At 42.2% G+C, this 22,641-nt stretch overlaps 1 protein-coding gene across 10 annotated transcripts in view; it reads right to left on the minus strand.

Moving 5' to 3' along the window:
- The window catches only part of ARHGAP12 (Rho GTPase activating protein 12), a 175,089-nt gene that overhangs the window by 37,601 nt on the left and 114,847 nt on the right, over nt 1–22,641 (minus strand). For 5 of the 10 annotated variants that reach the window (XM_077491075.1, XM_077491073.1, XM_077491070.1 and 2 more), the window contains 5 exons: nt 22,447–22,527; nt 18,147–18,275; nt 17,764–17,838; nt 8,115–8,183; nt 3,869–3,930 (listed from right to left, as the gene is read on the minus strand). In XM_077491075.1, the coding sequence (XP_077347201.1) occupies nt 3,869–3,930; nt 8,115–8,183; nt 17,764–17,838; nt 18,147–18,275; nt 22,447–22,527 (416 nt within the window). The remainder of the gene's footprint in view (nt 1–3,868; nt 3,931–8,114; nt 8,184–17,763; nt 17,839–18,146; nt 18,276–22,446; nt 22,528–22,641) is intronic. The other 5 variants (XM_077491076.1, XM_077491074.1, XM_077491071.1 and 2 more) reach the window with 2 other exon arrangements.

Here is a 22,641-nt window from a genome sequence, read left to right on the forward strand (position 1 = left end):
GTTGGAGCACTCTGCAGGACCATTGTGCTCTGTGTAATACTGGCCATACACTATATGAAAAATCAGCCGAACCCATTTTTGAAAAACAAACATTCAGCCATGTGAGCAAACAATAGTGCCATCATTTAATGACCGATAAATTGTTCAGTGGACATAAATTATTGCATCTGTTTGTCTTGTTTGTTTTTTTACATATACCTAGTGCAGACAGTCCGGACAGAAAACACATTAACCTGTTTGTTCAGCAGAAAATTTCCAAACTTGTCCTTCGTATTTTCGGCTCAAAGACGTCCCAACGATGATTGATTTTGTGCCCATTAACTGGCCAAAAAACAAATGAACTGTCTAAATGACCGAATTTTTTGTATAGCGTATGGCCAGCATTACAGTGGTGGTCTGGATCTCCGTTATGCTGTCAGCACAGGGCAGCTTCATATTATTCAGGATTTATATAGCGCCAACAGTTTGCACAGCGCTTTACAATATGAGGGCAGACAGTACACTTACAATACAAATCAATACAGGAGGGATGAGAGGGCCCTGCTCATTAGAGCTTACATTCATATAGCTCTAAAACATAATAAAAAATTTACCAGATTCTTTACTTATTTCAGCCTGGCTGCATAATAAATACAAACCAATGCATTAACTGGGCAATAAAGGAAACCCAGTAACAGACATACATAAGCTGCTACCTTCATGGGCATAGATAAGGGAGGAAATGGGGGGTCACTTGTGTGTCATATAGTAACTGAATTTGAGATCTATTCAAACTTTCACACATGAACCTTTACATGTACTTTAAAGCAAATCAGTGTTTTCCTTGGAAGCAGATAGTCAGCCCTTGCATCTCTGTTCAGCCACCTGACGTGCCAGTACTTCAAGGTACAGAGAAAAATGCTATACTCTGCTCTTTACGCTCTAATGACAGCGCTGGATAATGGCCACTGAACAAAGTGGTAGGGAAGCAAAAGGCATGTATATGCTGAAAAAAAGCTGGCCAATAAAAGTGATCGTATGGCTTGGCCTGAAATTGGAAAAGGACAGGATAACATCACCTTCCACTCTAAAATGTAAAGTAACGCTTGAAATTAAAGGAGTTGCAAACCCTCGTGTTTTTGCACCTTAAAGCGGGAGTCCACCGGCATTCCGCGTTTTTTTTTTTTTTTTTTAAAAGCCAGCAGCTACAAATACTGCAGCTGCTGACTTTTAAAATAGTGACACTTACCTGTCCAGCGCGCCCGCGATGTCGGCACCCGAAGCCGATCTCTAGGTCGCCTGTCGGGTCCTGCCGCCGCCATCTTGGGTATGGGAATCAGGAAATGGAGCCTTTCGGCTTCATTTCCCGGTTCCCTACTGCGCATGCGCGAATCGCGCTGCGCAATAAGGACGCTCCCCGCTGCCTCTGGGATCTGTGCGTTTCCCAGCAGGCAGCGGGGCACTTGTGGGAAGGGGCGGGCACTTGCGGAAAGGGGCGTAAGTTACGCCTCTTTCCGCAGAGAGCTATCCCGGAAGTGGGTGCAGTTACCTGGATTATCCAGGTAACTGCACCCCCCTCCCCCCTGAAAGGTGCCGATTGTGGCACCGGAGGGGGGGAGGGTTCCGATGAGCGGAAGGTCCACTTTAGGGTGGACCTCCGCTTTAATGCATCCTATGCATTAAGGTGAAAAAACACCTGGCAGTGACCGTCCCCCCAGCCCCCCATTCTACTTACTTAAGCCCCGTATTTCTGCACCTCCCACTGCCTCCAATCAAATCCAATGACGCAAGTGCCGGGGGGGCGGGGGCCGAGTCTGGCATTCGTGTCTATGGACACAAATGCTGGACTAGGGAGCATGCCCGCATGGTAACTCCACGGGAGAGCGATTCTCCTTGGGGGTTATCTGATGTGGGGAGGAGCCGTGAGTACTGCCGGGGGACCCCAGAAGACGAGGTTCAGGGCCACTCTTTGCAAAACGAGCTGCACAGTGGAGGCAAGTATGACACGTTTGTTATAATAAAAAAAAAAAAAGAAGGAACCCTTACAATCACTTTAACTCTCAACACTTAACTTCCCTTTAAAGGCTAAGTTTGCCTTTTATAAAATAAAAATAATAAAATGTACATATTTTTGCAGGTAAAAAAAGTGTGCATTTATAATTTTTTTATTCTGCAGCCTGTAAGGTATTGCACCCATGATCAGCAGATTGTGTGTACAATGCCAGGATCCTGCAGACACTCAATACAGCTGTTTGCCTGCACCTTGTAAGGGCAGAACGTTACTGAAAGGCATGGAGAATCAATGGACTACAGGAGAGCTCACAAAGTTAATTGAGAACTACAAACCATCAGCCTGTGAATGAATGACACTGCCCTGTGGGCAGACCCCGCATCGTTGCGCTGTTTTTAAAATAGTGACAGTTGGTGCTGTCACAGGGAGGGGGGTGAAGCAGGAGCTGGAACATGTTACATGTTCCAAAGGTGAACTTATCCTTTAATAAGCTAAACCCCTTCCCGCCCCTTTAAGGGATCTAAAAGCCAGGAGTGCGGAGGTGGGCATTCAGGTAATGTGGCCGATGTGAATCACTAGTATCCATCATCGGCCTTCGCTGAATACCATACTGGGAGCGCTCAAGGAACACACTCTTCGTGCGGTAAGTTGTTTTACAGGGCTGCATATATGGTTGCCATTAAAGTGGAAGTAAACCCAGCGATTTAAACAGTTGAAAAAAAAAAAAAAAAAAAAAAGGCATGCCAGGATTGCTAACTGCACATTGGCTGTGCTCTCAGCCATACTATCAAACCATCCAATGGCTGGTGTCATAACGAATCACATGTGCAGCACCATAGCAGTTGAAGATTAAACAGAGGCAAAGATGGCCGCTTCTTTGGCTGAAAACGATAGGGGAGTTTACTTCCACTTTAAGGCCAAGCTGCCTTATATATGCGTGCTGTCAGCGTCCAAGGGTTAAACCCATCACTTAAGATAACTCTTGAGGCCAGCCAAAGTGAGTCTGAAACTCAGCCAGTTTAACAGGAAACGGACAAGATTTGAACCATGTATGGGCAGGCTGAATGTACCAAGCTGATCAATCAACTTGGGTACAACCGGCCTGCCAGATCTTACATGCAATTATTGCTAGCAGCTGGTATTCTCCTGCCGGGAGACTAAAACGACTCGGCAGGAGGGATTCCCCTGTCAGCACCGTCTGTGCTGATGGTGGAATCAAGCAAATTTCTTTTTCACTGTGAATGGCCTGCTTAATATTAAACCTAACCACCTATATTGTAAGCCCTCATTACAACTGACCCCTTTAATAATTTTGCTCTTACTTTGCTGGGGTTCTTCTGCTCTGAGTCAAGATATGCACTAAAAGTACCCGGTCCCACCCACAGATCAGCTTGATGAAAGATCAGTCATCCTGCAGCAATAGAAGCCTACACAAGTTCAATACAGGCTTTCCGTAAAAGAATAACAGAAGACTCTCATATCATCAGGCAGACCAGGGCCACCTTGCAGACAGTAAATAAACTATCAGTACTGCAACTCTACCTACATACTGTGTGTACCCTGATCTCACTGCTGACTGCCTCCCCACCACTGCTGGTATAACTAGGGAACAAACGGTGTCAGCAAATGCAGGAAAGTCTGTGGAGTCTCACTTCAACTCTTTCACAGAGAATGAAGGATTTGTACAGTCATCCTAATATATATGTTAAAACTTCCACTGTTTAGAAGATAAAACATCCTGGTTCTACCTTTACATCCTGCTTTGCAGCATTCATTCAATTTAAATAGTGACTCTCAGTCTACAGAAAGATCTGGAAATATAGAGCTAGGACAATTATTCCAACATTGCCAATGATCTACAGAGAAGACTGTACTTGCCTAATTTTCTTCCCGTTCTCTGTGATTTTAGTCACATTTAACACGCCATACTTTTCTTGATCCTGTAAAATGAGAAAACTTGTGGTTCAGCGATTCTGGATTTAAAAAACAAAACAAATTATGCAGTCTAACTTTAATCAAGGTGATGCAAAAAAGTGTGATAATGGGAAACTGCAGTAACCCACGGCAACAGATTTCAGCTTAGTGTTGTCAAATCTGGAATTGAGATGCTGACTTGTTCCTCTGGGTGTGTGCACTTCACACTGCTTTGGTAATAGTGTGTTATGTAAAGATTAAAGCCGCCAGCTGTAAACATGTGTCTAAAGGACAACCCATTCCAGAGGCCCATAGTAACCAGACTTTACCTCTCATGTCTCCAGTGCAGAGCAGCAGAATGTAAGGCAGGCTCTGGCTTGTTTCATGCTAGGAGTAACAGGAAGAATTCATCCTGCAGACATAAAGCATGAGGTTTTTCTTCGTCCACAGTCCCCTGCTATTCTAGGAAACTCAGGATTTAAAGCATTTCCACTTTTGCAGTCAACATTTGAGACATTGTATTTTTGTTTATTTCTCACCTTTTTAGATGTTTCTGAGGTGAAGGTGTCATGGCTGACACATGATCTGTCCCAATAGCTGGTCTGGAGACTGGCTCAGCCAAGTAGTAACATGCAATGAAAAGCTCAACTCCTAAAATCTTAATCCTTTGTGAAGACAAACCATGTTCAAATCTAGCACCAAGGATCAGACATCAGCCTCCACACAGGGTTAATTATGGTAAACACAGAACCACCTCATGACAAATCCAGCTCACAGCCACATAGGAGGACCAAGTAGAATTTTTCCTTGCATCAAGTGTTGGAAAGGAGCATCTAAAAAAGTTAAGCTGCATTTTTTTTAATATTTATTTGCTATGTGCGTGTAACAAATATAAAAGTAAGCATTATCCCAATTTGGCTGCAAAAGTGGAAATTTAACACACAAGTGGAAGAATTACACTCACATTGTAGAGCTTTCCTATCACTTTCTGTTGCGTCAGACAGGCAGTGATAGGAAATCTCTCAAAATGACAGACAATAAAAAATAAACTGAATGGGGTATTAACTCCTCCTTAACCACTTGCTTACTGAGCACTTAAAGCCCCCTCCTGTCCAGACCAATTTTCAGCGTTGTCGCACTTTGAATGACAATTGCGCGGTCATGCTACACTGTACCCAAATAAAATTATTTTTTTCCCCACAGAGCTTTCTTTTGATGGTATTTGATCACCTCTGTGTTTTTTATTTTTTGTTTAAAAAAAATGTAAAAAAACGAATAAAAAAATAATGTATATATATATTTATATTTTGTTATAAAATTTTGCAAACAGGTAATTTTTCTCCTTCACTGATGTACGCTGATGAGGCTGCACTGGTGGGCACCGATAGGTTGGCACTGGTGGCCACCGATAGGTGACACAGAGGTGGCACTGATAGGTGGCACCAAGAAGTGGCACTAATAGGTGGGCACTTGTGGGCATTGATAGGTGGCACTGGCAGGTGTCAATAGCAGGTGGGACAGATTGGCACAGAGGAGGCAGCCTCCTTCCCTCTTCGGGACCGATGTCCCTTGAACATAAGCCAGCGATTGGCTTTTTTTCTCTCTTTATGCTGTCAGTGTGAGAAAAAAAAAAAAAGATTACCGAGCTATGTTTACACATGGGATCAGCTGTCATTGGCTGACAGCAGATCACATAGTAAGGGGCTGGGATTGGCCCCTTACTCGGATCGGTGATCACCCGAGTCTTGGTGACTTGGTGATCACAGCACGCAAAGGGGAGGGCGTTCCTATGACGGCCTCCAGAAATTCAGGTCCGCGCTGTAGCAGTCATTCGGCTATAGCGCGCATGTCAAGTGGTTAAAGAGGAACTACAGTCTGCTGACATGATTTGTAATAAAAACTTCTTTGCCATTCTGAAGCTTCCCTCCAACCACTTTGCATATTAATTCATATATAATGTGATTCTGTACTTACCAAATATGCTGCAGAAATCTCCCTCCACCGAGTCTGGCTGCATCCATTTTAACTGTGGGCAGCTAAAGCTGCTGCCTGTTCACTTTCTGGATTTACACAGACACACACTTCCAGCTCTGGCCCTCTCATTGGCCCTCTTATGACTCCCCGCCCCCCCCCCCAACTTCCTGGCAAACGGTCACCAGAGTAAGAGAAAGAGCTGTGCATGATGTCATAAGCCTAGGCTTTTTACCAGACAAGAAAGAGGAAGTGGGCTGTATAAGGTATTTTTTGGCAGAACATTTTTTTTTTTTACTATCCAAAGATAAAACAAGGGCAGAGCATTTCATAGATGGAAAGGTGAAAAAAAATGACTGAAGTTCCGCTTTAATCTATTCATAACTACACAAAAAAAAAAAAGGGGGGGGGGGGGGGTTGACTATGCTTTAAACCAAAACATGATAGACATGCTTTGTATTTCTCCTAATAGGGAGTAGAGATCTTGGAACATAAGAAATTTGGAGGGAATTTTAAGGTGGGAAACAAAATTAATAAATTGGATAAAAGGCTGTGTGCTTAAGCTAGCCATACACTTATAGATGTCCATTGTTGAGCCCAGAGTCTGAATAAGAGAGATAAAAAAAAAAAAAAATCTTCATCCATGCTAAACTCTGCAAATGTAGGAATTTCCCCTGATGACTATTGTATTGAGACAATCAGCACTTACGGCTGATGGGATGCTGTCACTGTTTGTCTGACAATTTTCCACCCAGCTCCTCTAACAAAAGCCGATTGAAAAATCAACAAGCCAGCTGGCACTGACTTCTGTCGAGTCATGTATGGCAGGCTTTGTAAAAAACTTAAACTTAAAAAAATTTATTTATTTTTTCTTTAAATGTGTTTTAATCAAAGAAGAAATGCATCTGTGGTCAATAGAGAGATGTAGGTGAATTCCAAAGACTACACAAAGGGTAATAAAATAAGTGTATAGAAGGGGGGAGATTTTACCATAATTAAAGAATAATGAAGTTGGGAACTTGCACAGAACGGCCCCCGATCCTCCTCTTCTTGAATCCCATGCTGGTGATCTTGGCTTTTCCTTCATGTGTCCCCAAAGCAAGCCGTTTGCTACGGGGGCACGTGGTGTCCGTTCGCTCCGAGGCTGTGTGTCTATGGAGCTGCGCTCCAACGACACATACAGCGGGGCTTAGCCCCGCTCCCAATTCCTTCTCACTGCATTTGATTGACAGCAGCAGGAGCCGATGGCTCCTGCTGATGTTCAAGTTCCTGTGTGAAGAGGAAGAGAAGGAGACAAGATGCAGGAAAGGGGGAGGACAGAGAAATATAAACAAAACTTTTACCTTAAAGAGGAACTACAGTCTGCTCACATAATTTGTAATAAAAACATCGGCCATTCTGAAGCTTCTCTCCAACCACTGTGCATATTATTTCATATATACTGTGATTCTGTACTGGCCAAATGCGCTGCAGAAATCTCACTCCACTAAGTCTGGCTGCATTAATTTTAACTGTGGGAAGCTGTAGCTGCTGCCTGTTCACTTCCTGGATTTAAACAGACACCTCCAGCTCTGTAGCTCTCATTGGCCCTCCTATGGCTCATCCCCCTCCCTTCCTGGCAAATTCTCACAGGAGTGAGAGCTGTGCTTGATGTAATAAGCCTAGGATTTTTACCAGACAAGAAATAGGAAGTGGGCTGTATAAGGTATTTACTGGCAGAAAAAGAAAAAAAAGTTATACTATCCAAAGTTAAAACAACAAGGGCAGAAGAATAGATAGAAAGTTGAAAAAAAAAATACTGAATGTCTGCTTTAATGCAAGTAATATATGAAGGTAATTTAAAAAAAATATGTTTTTGGCATCACTAAATAAAACTGGATGATGGCATATAAAAAATTACTAGGGGATAGTATGTAACTATTACGATCCAGGCAACTGATCTCCACTACCTTTTGTCAGGACAGGAACAATATTCAAATGAATATTTAGGGGATAGATTTTGCCTTTCTCTGGACCAAATCTGCTAGTTTGCGAGATGCAGAAATTGATGTACATTTCTTACTTCAGCTCAGTCATCTCCCATCCATTAGAATAGATCAGATAAATGTTGTTGCTGTTTTGTACATAAATGTAGGCAAATTGAAAAGTTCACAAAACACGACGGCCTCTCATCCTAACCAACATCAGCTGCTAGTCCAAGATGGAAAGGAAAAAAATAAAATCAATAAAAAGCACTAACCGTGGACTGGTGCTTTGGAGAAGACGGGGAGGTCTCAACCTCTGGGAAATGTTTGGCTGGTGTTGAGTCCTGAAACAGAAAGTTACATTTTAGATTAAGGGCAACAATATTTTAAGAGAAAGAGATTCACTTACTTAATATGCCCATCTTTGTTTACGAGACGACAATCTTAAACTTGTCATGGTAGAAACAGGTAGGCTGCCACTGCTGATATCTCCTTTTAAGAATGCCGATTGCCTGGCTGTCATGCCAATGATTTGGTTTCTGAACTTTCTAATTCACCGGCCCAGAACAAGCATGGAGATAAGCAATGGATTTTTTACCTATCATTGGCTGCATGCATGTTCTAGGTCAGCAACAGAATAGGAGCCAATCACCACCAATGAACAAGCATTTTAAGAAGGAAATCCGCAAATGCACCTCCCATACTCTTCACATGACAGGTGCGATTCAAAGGCATGCTTAAACAAACACGGGTACGGAGCTTATCAAAATCTATTTTACCTGCTTGTTTGCGAGGCAGCCTGAAAACTGGTGCAGAAAAGTTATAACAAAGCACAGCAACCAGATTTCAAACACAAACAAATCAGAATCATACATATTCTGATTTCCATCAACAGATTTTTATTTTTTTTAAGTATATCTAAAGTAAAAGCTTTTTTGTTTTGGATAGACTATGGAATGGTTAAAGTGATACTAAAGACTCGTTTTTTTTCAGTTTAAAAATAACAAACATGTTATACTTACCTGCTATGTGCCGAGGTTTTGCACAGAGCAGCCCAGATCCTCCTCTTCTTGAGTCCCTCTTCTGTGCTCTTGGCCCCTCCCTCCTGCCCCCAAAGCAAGCAGCTTGCTATGGGGGGCACCCGAGCTGAGGCTCTGTGTGTCCATTCAGACATGAAGCCACGGCTCGGCCCCGCCTTATTGGTTAACAGATTTTGATTGACCGCTGTCTCAGCCAATGAGGAGGGAGAGTCCCAGACAGCCGAGATATTTGAGCAACTTTGCTGGATAAAGATGGGGCTCAGATAAGTATTAGGGGGACTGTTGCACACAGCTTTTTTTAAATCTTAATGCATAGAGGACATTAAGATAAAAAACCGTCTGACTTTAGAACCACTTTAAGACACCCGACAAGTTTTTTTTCTCAGTTGTTCGTGTCACATTAGGTAGATTTTCCTTTACTTTTTAATCTGAGGCAACAGAAGGTGAGGGGGGATCTTTTGAAGGTAAAGGAAGAAGTCTTCTCTTATGGTAGCCATACACAAAATGATTTTATATACATTTGTCAATCCATTTATTGTGTAGAAGAAAAATATGAATGGAAATTCGAAAATATTGCTTGATGCTTAAGACACTTAAATGATAATCTACCTTTCCCCCTATGTCATATTTCATCCAGCCTGATCATTTTACAATGAAATCTATATGTTTTCCTCAGAATAGATGACACAGTATGGCGTAGATTTACTAAAACTGGGAGTGTGCAAAATCTGGTGCAGCTCTGCATAGAAACAAATAAGTTTCCAGTTTTTTTTTTTATTGTCAAACCTGAATTGAACAAGTTGAAGTTGGATTGGCTACCATGCATAGCTGCACCAGATTTTGCACCCTCCTGTTTTCGTAATGCAACCCGTGTGTGTCTTTTCATTATACATTCAATTTTATCATCCAAAATCTGTAAAGAACTGTTTGATCAGATCGTTACGTGTATGACCACCATTAGACAGTTGTCGGAAGAACCCACAATATACAAGTCTGGTTGACAATGATCAGCAAGGCCAACCATAAGAGAGGACGCTCCGCAGAGGGGACATAGCCAGCCTAACAGTTTCTAACCCTTCCATGCTCTATTCAAAATTAAAAAAAAATATTTGGCTTTAGATAAACTTTAACAAAAAACTAAAATATACACTGCAGTTATTTGCAAATCACCAAAAAAAGCAAAACAGATGTTAGTAATGTTAAATATGAAAAAAATAAAAAACACAACAAAAAGAAAAAAAAAATAGAGACAGTTTAAAATTTCAGTTTTACATGTAACATGTAGATTTTACACTGTTTTGGGAAAGACAAGAGAATTACATTAATAAAAACAGAAAGAAAAGTACCATTCAGAAAAAAAATCTTTATGTGTGTTCTGGTTCCAGAACGGTATATTTATGTTCGCTTTAAACTTTTGAAGTATTACATTTTTTATTTTTTTTTACCCTTCACTGCAACCCTAATAACATAAAGCAATTCTAAATGCTTTAAAAAACCAAAACAAAAAAAAAGAAAAAACAAATAGGTCATACTTTCCTGCTCTGTGTAATGGTTTTGCACAGAGCATCCCTGATCCTCCCCTTCTCGGGTCCCCCACCAGCTTTCTTACTCCTCCCCCTTGCAGAGTGCAAGTGGGTTACTATGGGGGCACTTGTGCATGTTTGCTCCGGAGCCGGATACAAAGAGCAGCTTTGCCCCACCCCCTCCTCAATGGCAGTGATTGATGGCAATGGCTCCCACTGCTGTGTCTGAGCCAATGCACATCGCTGGATCAAGATCGAGTTCAGGTAAGTATTTATGGGGGCTGGGGAGCTGCCTGAAGAAGGTTCTACCTTCAGTATTTCAGTTTAGAAAACCTTTTAAAAACTTTATTAAGCAGTCCTACACTTTATAGTGTCTCTAAACCTAAAAATGACACATATACATGCAGAAATCTGAATTCAAGTACGTGTGGTTGTGTCCACGCCTCCTCGCTAGCATTTTAAAGGCTAGGTTCACCTTTAAAATAAAAATAAAAGCATATATTTTAGCAGGAAAAAAAATAATCTATTTTTATTTACGGTATTTATTTTTATTTTTTACAGGAGCCTGCAAAACATTGCATTCACAACCAGTGGATTGTGAGTGCAAGGTTAGGCTGCTGCAGACACTTCCTCCAGTTCTCTGCCCATACTTTTGTACGAACTTTCAATTCGAAAGCTGGAGGTAGTATCAATGGACTATGAGTGCCCCGATTACTCCATTGAGAACTACAAGTCCATCTGCCACGGTGGAGAACAGGACTTGTAGTTTATTCACTTACAGATTTCTGTGAATGAATAACGTAGCTGTGTGAGTGGAGCCTTGCACAGCTGTATTCAAATGTGGCAGCAGGGGAGAAGAACCTCTGCACATTTTTGGGGGAGTACATGCTACACCCAATATGGATGCAATATTTAACGTGCTGCAGTTTGAAAAAGCTCAGAACAGCATTTTTTTTTACTGATCTAAATTGTAGCCCATTGTTTACAATGTGCCTGTGCGTCAACAAGCTCTGAATCTCATTGAGTAAAAATTAGAAAAATCTGTGTTTCTAGTCGTATTTTGGGCTGTTACACACAAATGTGCGCAAATACATGCATAAATATAAATGCATTTTCCCTAGGAATGTATTGTGTATATATATATATATATATATATAACACACATACACACACATATTCTGATTTTATGACTCTACATTCTGGACTGGTTGGTTATTTACCTACCTTCCTTAACCACTTCCCACCCGGCCAATGCACATATACGGCCGGGTGGGAGCCGTCTACTTCTGATAGGACGTTCAGGAATGTCAATCAGGGCTCTGTGATTGGCCCTCCTGATCACATGACGGCCGTGTCCAATCACGGCCATCATGTGATGTAAACAAACAGCCGGTTGCTAGGCAATCGGCTCCTCCTCTCCTCACACAGAAGTCATCGCTGAGGAGAGGAGAGTAGATTGCTGCAGCCGGCTGATGATCAGTGAGTATGAGCTGTTTTTTACAGCTTTTTACTCACTGATCTTCAGTCTAGTGTAAACACACAACACACCACACAGTGTAAACACAGTCCCCACATATGTCCCCATAACACACATGTCCCCAAAACATACATGTCCCCAAAAAATAAAAACACATGTCCCTAATAATAAAAACATGTCCCCCACATATGTCCCACTAAAATCACTTGTCCCAATGATTATGTGCACACATATGTACGTGATCACCTGCACACATATGTACATGATCATTTGCGTACATATGTCCTTGATCACACAAACCAATTATTATACACTTAACGGATTTTTTTTTACCAAAAACATGTAGCAGAATACATTTTGGCTTAAATTTATAACAAAATTTGATTTTATTGGATTTCTTTTAAAATAGAAAAAAGAAAATATTGTTTTTTTTCCAAATTTCCGTTTTTTTGCGCTTATATCGCAAAAAATAAAAAACGGAGTCGTGAATAAATACCACCAAAATAAATCTCTATTTGTGCGAACAAAATGATAAAAATTTCATTTGGGTACAGTGTAGCATGACCGCGCAATTGTCACTGAAAGCGCTAGAGCGATGAAAGCTGAAAATTGGGCTGGGAAGGAAGGGGGCGAAAGTGCCCTGTATTGTAGTGGTTAAAGCGGGAGTCCGCCGGGAGTTCCGCCGTTTTTTTTTTTTTTTTAAAAGCCAGCAGCTACAAATACTGCAGCTGCTGACTTTTAAAATAAGGACACTTACCCGCCCAGCGCGCCCGCGATGTCGGCACCCGAAGCCGATCTCTCGATCGTCTCTCGGGTGCTGCCGCCGCCATCTTGGGTATGGGAATCAGGAAGTGGAGCCTTTCGGCTTCATTTCCCGGTTCCCTACTGCGCATGCGCGAGTCGCGCTGCGCAATAAGGATGGACCCGCTGCCTCTGGGATCTGTGTGTTTCCCAGCAGACAGCGGGGGACTTTCGGAAAGGGGCATAATCTATGCCCCTTTCCGCAGATAGCTATGCTGGAAGTGGGTGCAGATACCTGTACTGTACAGGTACCTGCACCCCCCTCCCTCCTGAAAGGTGCCAATTGTGGCGCCGGAGGGGGGGAGGATTCCAATGAGCGGAAGGTCCACTTTAGGGTGGACCTCCGCTTTAAGTCCAGCGGCAAACTTGTTTACATACAATACTCTATGTGCTCCTGAAGAAGCGTACTTGTGCGCGCAACATGTAGAGTGAACATTTTTGTAATAGGATTCACACCCTGACTCTAATCACTCCACGTCTACATCCTCAATTGGTTACCATCAGTGGAACTTCAATCACTGTATACCATTGGGTGTATCAATATAATATGTTTATGTTGGAAGTGTTGTCAGAATCTATGTGTGGGTCATATAATACGTTTTTTTTATAAAAGTTATGAGTAAATAATCCTTTTGAATATTTTTTTCTACAAATAAAAAACCTTAATTACTTATGTGGTTTAACTATGTGCCTTTAAAGTCTGTTTTTCTAGTCTCTAGTTTCTATATATACAGAGTAAGGGCCTGCCTAACTGGATACAAATTTAAAGGTTTGTTTAGTTTTGACCTCACAGTGGGTATAGAAATAATCACCCCCTTTAAAATGATCACATTTAGTTGCTTTGCAGCCTGAAATGAAGACTGACAGTTTTTGTTTTATCCTCCTGTATTTACTAGTGCAACATCTAACATCCAAGTGAAAGATAGAACACCAACATGTCAGAAAAAATGTCAAAAACAGAATCACCGAGTTGGAAAAAGAATCAACCCCTTTATGTCAGTATTTTGCTGAACCACCTTTTGCTTTAATTACCACCTTTATTCTGTTGGGAAATGTCTCAACTAACTTTGCAATATCTGCCCACTACTCTTTTCAGAACTGCTCAAGTTATATTTGATGGTGACTGTTTGTTGTGGACTGCAGTCTTAAAGACATTCTTCCCATTGACAACTCCCGGACAGAGGGCAGCAGATTTTCCTCAAGAATTTAATGGTATTTTGCCCCATTTATTTTTCCTTCTATCCTGACAAGTCCTCCAGTCCTTGCTTTAGAGAAACATCCCCATAAACAGGATATTACCTCCTCCATGCTTTACTGTAGAAATGGTGTGATTTTAGATTTCCACCAGACATGTTTGGTGCTGAGGCCAAATAATTCAAATTTAGACTCATCTGACCATTCAGTTTGGAGCGATGTTCTGATCCAGGGAGGGTCTGCGTTGTACCAAATACCTATCACTTCTTAATAATAGACATCACTGTGCTTTTTGGCATTGATAACGCCTTTTGAGAGCACCTTGCCACACATAGTTGATTGTTTGCTTTAGTTGCACTATCAGGGACTGAAATGCTCCAGAAAAGCTCTTTTCATGCTGAGCTAATCAAAATGACCACAGCTGATCACAGTTGAAAGTCAAATGGCTGTGTGTGCCATTCAGAAGGCGATAAGCCATACCTGATTGAGTTGACAAGTAATTTTTAGGAGAGGGGTGATCCTTTTCCCAACTCTGTGATTCTGTTTTTGAATATTTTACATTCTTTTCTGACATGTTGGCATTGGATCTTTCACTACTGTTACATATTGCACTTGCACATTGTTACACATTGCACTAGTAAATACAGCTAGATAAAATGAAAACTGTGTTCAATTCAGGCCGCAAAGCAACAAAATGTAATTATTTTAAAGGGGACGATTCTTTTCTATACCCATTTTATATGGTTTTTAACCACTTCCGGACTGCCCACCATCGTTATACTTCCGTATTTTGAAGAAGAATATCATTAAGGCAGCAGCTAGCTGCTATAACCCCGGTAGCCTCATCTTCAGCGGGCTGTCCGCTTCAAAATATAAAAGTGGTCTCTGCAGCAGATTCACCACAAAATCATTTTAAATCAGCGGAGTGAGAGGGACCCATCCCCCCCCCCCCCCACACCCACCGTCTCCGGTGCGCTCCGACGCTTACCGGAGCTGTCGGCAGCGGTGGAGGCAAACAGATTTTTTTTCTAGTCTGACATGGAGACGAGAGAGGGGAAGATGGCCGCCACCCGTCTCCATATCATTGCAGGGCGGAAGCGACGTCAAAACACCCATAGCTCTTAAAGGGCCATTTTATTTTTTTAAATGGCAACATTTTTTTTTTATTGCATTTTAGTGTAAATATGAGATCTTAGGTTAAGTTATTCACTCACAAGTCTCCTGGCATGATCAAAATGTATATTTTGGAACTGACCAAACAGACACAGCAAAACAATTTCCCTGGGATAGTTTATGGACCAATCATTTTTGTTTCTGGCTTTGGATAAAAAAAATAAGTAAATTCAATAACTCAATCTGTCCTTGCTGAGCTTGACTGGAGTTCTGCTTTAAAGAGGTTTTCTATTTTAAGCAAAAAAGTAAATGGCTTCTTTGGCTAAAACTCCTAGAAAAGTGCCTGTGCATATAGTGTGCATTGGAGCTTTTCGACAAACCACAAACCTTCTCCACCACCCTCACAACTACAGAAAGTAGCCAAGGGAGAGGTAAGAAAAGTAGGCATATCTCTTTCAGAAAGGAGAAAACACCTAGCTATTGTTGTATTCTAATAACTATACACACTTTTTAGAAGCAACATGCTGCTGCCAGTGTCAGGATAACAAACGTGCCATCTTCTTTAACCACTTCAGCCACGGAAGACTTTACCCCCTTCCTGGCCAGAGCACTTGCGATTCAGCACTGCGTTGCTTTAACTGACAATTACATGATCGTGCGACGTGGCTCCCAAACAATATCGACGTCCTTTTTTCCACACAAATAGAGCTTTCTTTTGGTGGTATTTGATCATCCCTGCGGCATTATTTTTTACATTTTGCTATAAATATCCCCCGAAAGTGTATTAAAAAAACTTCTCAGTTTAGGCCGATACGTATTCTTCTACTTTTTTATTTTATTTTTACCAAAAATATCGCAATAAGTGTTTATTGATTGGTTTGCACAAAATTTATAGTGTTTTCCTATTTTTACAAAATAGTTTTATGGCATTAATCATTTTTTTTTTTTTTTTACTAGTAATGGTGGCGATCAGCAATTTTTATCATGCCTGCAACATTATGGCGGACACATCGGACATTTTTGGGACCATTGTCATTTATACAGTAATCAGTGCTATACAAATGCACTGATTTCTGTGTAAATGACACTGGCAGTGAAGGGGTTAACCACTAGGGGGCCAGTGTAGGTTAAGTGTATCCTGGGGAGTGTTTCTAACTATGGGGGGGGGCGTGGCTACGTGTGGAATGTCACTTATCTCTGCGCCCGATCACAGGGAGGAGAGATCAGTGACACTGTCACTAGGCAGAACGGGGAGATGCTTGTTTACATTAGCATCTCTCCATTCTTCCTCTCCGCGAGACGATCGTGGGCATCTCCACAGCGATGGAGTCGGCGGGACCCGCGACCCAACTCACGGATCTTGGCGCCGGCGGCGCGCGCCCATAGGCAACCTCTTAAAGAACAACATACAAGTACATCCGTTTGCCTGTACTAGCCCTTCTGCCGACGTATATCAGCGTGAAGCGATCGGCAATCGGTTTAAAAAAAAAAAAACAATTATTGCTGAACTGCACGTGAACATGCACCTCTGGCACTGCTATTGCTCATCCCTAAACCCCGTCACATCTGGACTGCTTGGTTTGCATGCAAACGTGGAGAAAAATAAAAAGGAGCACAAGTCTGAAGGTTCTTATCTATCACCACCTCATTTAAAGTCCTAGGCGACTCTCCCCCTTTTTTTTGTATATGTACCGTATATAGGGATGGAGGTGTATCACTGGTGACCGCAGACCTTTTATTTTATTTTGCTTTTCATCTATCAAGGTTATATTTCTTGCCAAATATTTAATCACATAAATTGGGGCACAAACACCATGCAAACTTCCTGACACCAACAATGAAATTATTTAACTAGAACAAAATGATTCTACAACTTTCACACCTTCTATCCTGTTCTGGGACAATTAACATCTACAATTTCCATGGTGATTGGATTAAGGTGTTTTAAAAAGGAGAAGTTCACCTTTCTGAACATGTTGCATCCGTATTCAGGGTGTAACATGTACAGTATCCACCCCCCCCCCTCCCCCTGTGATAGCAGGCGGGAGAGACCTTCTCCAGGCACCCGCTGTCACAATTTGGAAATCATGTGGCCGTGCTGGCCCCGCCCACATGGTTTAGTCATTCATTCAGTCACTACCATTGCAGGTGATTGTTTGTAGATCTTAATGAACTGTGAGGGCATTTGTGAGCGTCCTCATAGTTTGTTGATCATCCTGGACTTCAGTAACTGCCTGCCTGTATCGGAGGTATGGGCAGACCGCTATACTGACCGTCTGCAGGATCCCGAGATTGCACCGACAATATGCTTATTGTGGTTGCAACTATAGAAAAAAAAAATCAATTCACTTTTTTTACTTCTTTTTTTTACTTTTACTAAAATGTGCATTTATTTATTTAAGTTGAACTTAGCCTTTAAGATGCGACTAGGAATGCTGCGGTATCGTCTTAAAACGCACTGAAACTGAAGAAGTGGCTTGGAAAGCTATGAAATATCTTCAACATTACAGAGCATGCCCAGTTGGATGTGACTAGCTACTACTAGCTAAATGTGCACGACACAGGGAAAGGAATCTAACGCTCATGATAGCCACAGTATGTATTAACTGCTATAACTGGTATAGTAAACCTAGAGAAACATTTTTATTGCAAGTCCACAGCACTTTTCTTTCTGTCAGTACACAGCAGGCAAACAAGGAAATTCACAGATCTGAAGAATCCTCGGAATGTGGATGTGTGTTGGCAAGCAAGCACAGACCAGACTCAAAATACTAACTTTTTCTGTGAGAGTCAAAAAACCAGGGATAGGCATATAACACTCTGTGGAATTACGCTTTTGCTTGATCAGTAACTGTAAAATACAAAATGTACTCATTAATTCCACTGACGTCTTCTGCCTTGACGCTAGAGCACACTGCGAAATCTGAAAACAATGATTGCAAATTACCGCTACAGATTTAGTTCAACACTACTCATTCAGCATGATAAAGGCTCATTTCATCTTAGGACAGCCTTGGCAGGTGATTTATGCAGCGATAACAGAACAGAGTTTGCAGCTGAACAGAGGATAGAGCCTTCATGTTTATTCAGCGTCTGCTCAGAACTGCTGAACTGTCAGTATGTCACGCTTGTCTAGTAAACAGTGACACAGACAGTTACCTTATCATTGGCCTCCAGTAGATATGTGCTGTGTCGCCACTTTGTTAAAATGATCGGATCCTGGAACTTTCTATCAAGACTCCGACTTTTAGTGATTTCTCTTGGATGAGGAGGTGCCAAGGAGTTGTACTAATAAAACAAGAAAAGAAAAGCAGATAAGCAATCAGCTATTGCAGATAGAAGATGAAGATGAAATGCTGTACATACAATTTATTTTTTTTATCTGCCAAATGATCTGAATTTGTATTTGATTTGTATTTCTGCTTTAGGCTCCATTCACACCTGAACCTATCATTTTACTGGCATTTTCCAGGCATTTCTTTTTTAAGCTTTTTATAGATTTCTATCGAAGTCCATTGGGGCTTAAAGAAATGCATGTAATCTGCCAAAAAAGAAGCTCATGTACTCTTGAGCTACAGTCGACAGAACGCAAAGATGTGAACAGGGGCCAGTGAAATGAATGGGATTTGGCTTGTTGAGCACTTTAGAGCTACAAGCTTAAGGCTGGGTTCACACATGCTGCGATGCGGGAACACTGCAAATCCTCTGCGGATTCCCGCATCGCATGCCTCCCCGGCGGCAGTTCACACTGCCCTATGCGAACTGCTGGGAGAGTCAGTGAAAAGTTAATGACACCCCCAAATCAGTTTGCATATCGCAGTGCGATCTGCAAACTCGGACAGGAATCGGATCGCTGGTGTGAACACCCATGCGATCCGATTCTGCTGCAAACCACAAAAAGGGTCCTGTGCGAGTTTGGGCCGGATGTGATGCGAATTCAGCCATACTATCTGTATGGCTGAAATCGCATCGCACAGAGATCGCATGTGATCTGCACTGCAGTGCGGTGCGAATCACATCCGATCTCCTAAACCGCAGCAGTGTGAACCCAGCCTCAAGCAGGTGTGAACGGCCCTTAGTAAATCTGTCTTGGTAAAGAACAGCTGCTCACCAGTTTGACCTTCCAGCTCCCATTTAAAGTAATTGCTTTGTAATGAAACTGCACTACACTACACTTCCAACACACAAACACTTGCTTTAAATGCTAGCTGGAGTTTGGTGTCAAATTGTTACTTTATCCAAATCTGCTACTTTATCCAACACTCTTGGCTCCCCTGACTGACAATGCTGCTGTTCAAAGGGGTCTCTGTTGCTTCTTCATCCAGTGTAGGCACTCTAACAAGGAGATGCATCGCTTGCCAGATCAGCACGTGAAAACAAAGGAGAAAAAAAGCCTAAAAAAAAGAAAAACGAATGCACCCACTACATATAATGATTGGCAAGCTCCAATATATATAATTTTCGGTTGAGAGTTTATTACAACATTAACTGAAGAACTGGGCAGGGGGAGGGGTAATGCATCAAAAGGAAGAGCTGGGTGGAGCATTCTCTGTTGTACTGGGCCAATAAAGTTGATCACCAGTTGAAACACTGTGAAATGAAACTACACACTAGCGGGTCGTTAACTTTCTATTGACACTCGCAGCGGTTCGCATAGGGCAGTGTGAACTGCATGTGAGTTCTATGCAATGCGGGAATCAGGACTGGAATTGCGCTGGTTCCTGCATCGTGCTGGTGTGAACCGACACTTCGGCCCCTTTCACACTGGGGCGGTGGGTGCGCCAGCAGTAAACCGTCAAATTCGCTGCGCTATTCAGCCGCTAGCGGGGCGCTTTTACCCCGCTAGCGGCCAAGAAAGGGTTGAAACCAACCGAGAGAGTTAAAACCACCCGCAAAACGGTATAGCCGCGCTGCCCATTTCTTTCAATGGGCAGGAGCGGTATACACATGGCTTCTTCACCACTCCAAAGATGCTGCTAGCAGGAATTTGTTTTTAGCATCCTGCAAGTGCACCACTCTAGCGTGAAAGCCCTTGGCCTTTCACATTGTAGAGACAGGAGCGGCTCTTTAAGGGCGCGTTGCATGTGCTATTTTTAGCGCTGTAGCGCCTGAAAAGTGCCTCAGTGTGAAAGGGGTCTTAAAGTACATCTAAACTCAACAACAAGAATCTCACATAAGCTTTAACATGTTCATGTAATCTTTTAAAAGTGTTTTCCAGTTCTTTCTTTTTGACCGGGGGAATCTGCAGCTTTAATAATAAAAAAAAATAAAAGAAGGTACTTCTCCTGCATTGTCACCCTGTCACATGCACCTGTGACTAAGACCATAGGTGTTTTTTTTTCTCTGATTAAAAGGGGTTAACCCCTTAAACACGCCAGTAAGATTGGACCTGGATGGTGCTGATAAATGAAATGTTGCAGATCTGGTATCTATATGCCTTTTAATACATTCACGGGCTTGTCAACATCATTTGTTTGTTAGTATAATATTTACTTTTAAAAAGTACGGGTTTCCTTTTTTTTGCTTACATCTATTCTACAGGTGATACTCGAAAAATTAGAATATCGTGCAAAAGTTCATTTATTTCACTAATGCAACTTAAAAGGTGAAATATACGAGAGACTCATTACATGCAAAGCAAGAATTCAAGCCGTGATCTGTCACAATTGTGATGATTATGGCTTTACAGCTCATGAAAACCTCCAAATCCACAATCTCAGAAAATTAGAATATTGTGAAAAGGTGCAATATTCTAGCCTCAAAATGTCCCAATCAGCTAATTAACTGCTTCCCTACCAGCGCACAACAACGTACGTCGGCAGAATGGCACGGAAAGGCAAATGGACGTGCCAGCAAGTTCCTTTGAATCTGCCGCCGTGCCCTGCTCCTCACCATGTCTCCTCTTCTGATATAACACAGTGCTATGTGTAGAGAACTTACCCTTGTTAATTTCTGGACATTAGAAGAAGTGACTCTCCCCCAATCAGCTGGACGAGATGTTGATACAGACTTTGAATGAGTGAGGGGAGAGGAGGCAGGGAATTCGGAGGACACAGGAAGGAAGCCCAGGAGAGAGGCGTTGGGAGTCTCTCAGAGGAGAGCTTGCAGATAACAGCCAGGGAAAGGTGAGGACTTCACTATTTGTATCACGGTCTCTGCTTCCGGGTTTTAGCTGGGGACATGCTGCCATGGAAACAGAGGCACGTGAAGAACGTGCTCATTCTAGATAGCAACCCGGTTGTGCACCTCATCACCAAACACACCCACATGTCCTTCTGAGGGAGGGAGTGAAGGAGGGGCTGGATTGTGGAGAGGTTTCCACCCCCGGCAAACTTTTGAACGGAGAAAGAACTGTTAGAAATGTATTCTGGACACTTCAAAAGACTATTCTGCAAAAACTAAAGGACTGGGGAAAGAAAGAAATGCAATGCAGGTATGAGGGTAACATGTACTACCTATTTTTGCATTCCCATGTGGTTCTAAATGCATGAAAGTAAAAAACCCGTGTGCAGCTCCCCCCACAATAATCACCTGAGCCTGATCCATCGATGTGCTAAGAGCTCCCCTGGGTTTTTCCCTCCTCATTGGCTGAGACACAGCAGTGGAAGCCATTGGCTCCCACTGCTGACATTCACAGCCAGTGAGCAGGGAGCGGGGGACCTTTACATACACTTTAATAAAATGTTCAGCAGGGCTGTGCCTATGCTGCATGTGTTATAACTGCTCGTTTTCTTAGGGATGAACACAAAGCCTATACTGACCTGATAAATCAGCACTTACCTAGGGACACTGGTGGACTGTTCCTGACATCTTCACGTCCAGAGCCGGTCTATGAGCGTGATGTCAGGAACAGTCCATTGCACAATACTGCAGGGGGGCAGGACCCAAAGGGACCGTTCTTGTACTGGGTGGATTGGAAAATTATTATAATAATAATAATTAATTATATAATTATATATCTCAGCTCTCTGACCCCCTAGACAAAAAGAAAAGCAGTTAACCCATGCAGTGTGGTGGCCCCATGCTGTTTGGGGAGGGGGGGGGGGTTTCCTGGAGTTCAGCTTTAAGGTAATCTGCTGGGCTGATGCACCCTCTGTTCATTGATTTTCAGTACTGCACCTGTGGGTAAGACTCATGTCGTTATGCCAACACAACACTGCACAGGCATCAGCCACCATTGTCACCATCAGGAATCTGGTGCAAAGCAATGGATTTGCAATTAACCCAAGAGCGAATGAATGTAGACAAAGTGTGTAATGAGGCTGAAGGAGATCAGGGGCATGAAAATGAGGAAAAGAGGGTTTTATGAAAAAAAGCCATCTTAGATGTTTATGTGCTTTAGTAAAATAGCAGTCACTTATTCAGATAGGACTTATGGCCCAAGTTTAAAATCTAGAGCCACCACTGATAGCATGACAATATATTAGCTGTTCAAGGAAAAGCTCATTGCTTATATTACCTTTGGCAGCTCCCACTCAGAGCGTGACCCATCTGCACTGTAGTAATATGGCCTCCCTTGCTCATCCACGTGTTTTATCCACTGTAATAAAAAAAGCTAGTTAGGAAAACTAAAATGACATTTAATTTAATCTGGATAACCTGCTGCACATAGGGATAGCAGCTGTTTTTTTAGATTTAATATTCAATATATTGT

Source organism: Lithobates pipiens, unplaced genomic scaffold, assembly GCF_037356315.1.
Source record: "Lithobates pipiens isolate NorthernLeopardFrog02 unplaced genomic scaffold, aLitPip1_a1.2 Scaffold_19, whole genome shotgun sequence".
Taxonomy (NCBI): domain Eukaryota; kingdom Metazoa; phylum Chordata; class Amphibia; order Anura; family Ranidae; genus Lithobates; species Lithobates pipiens.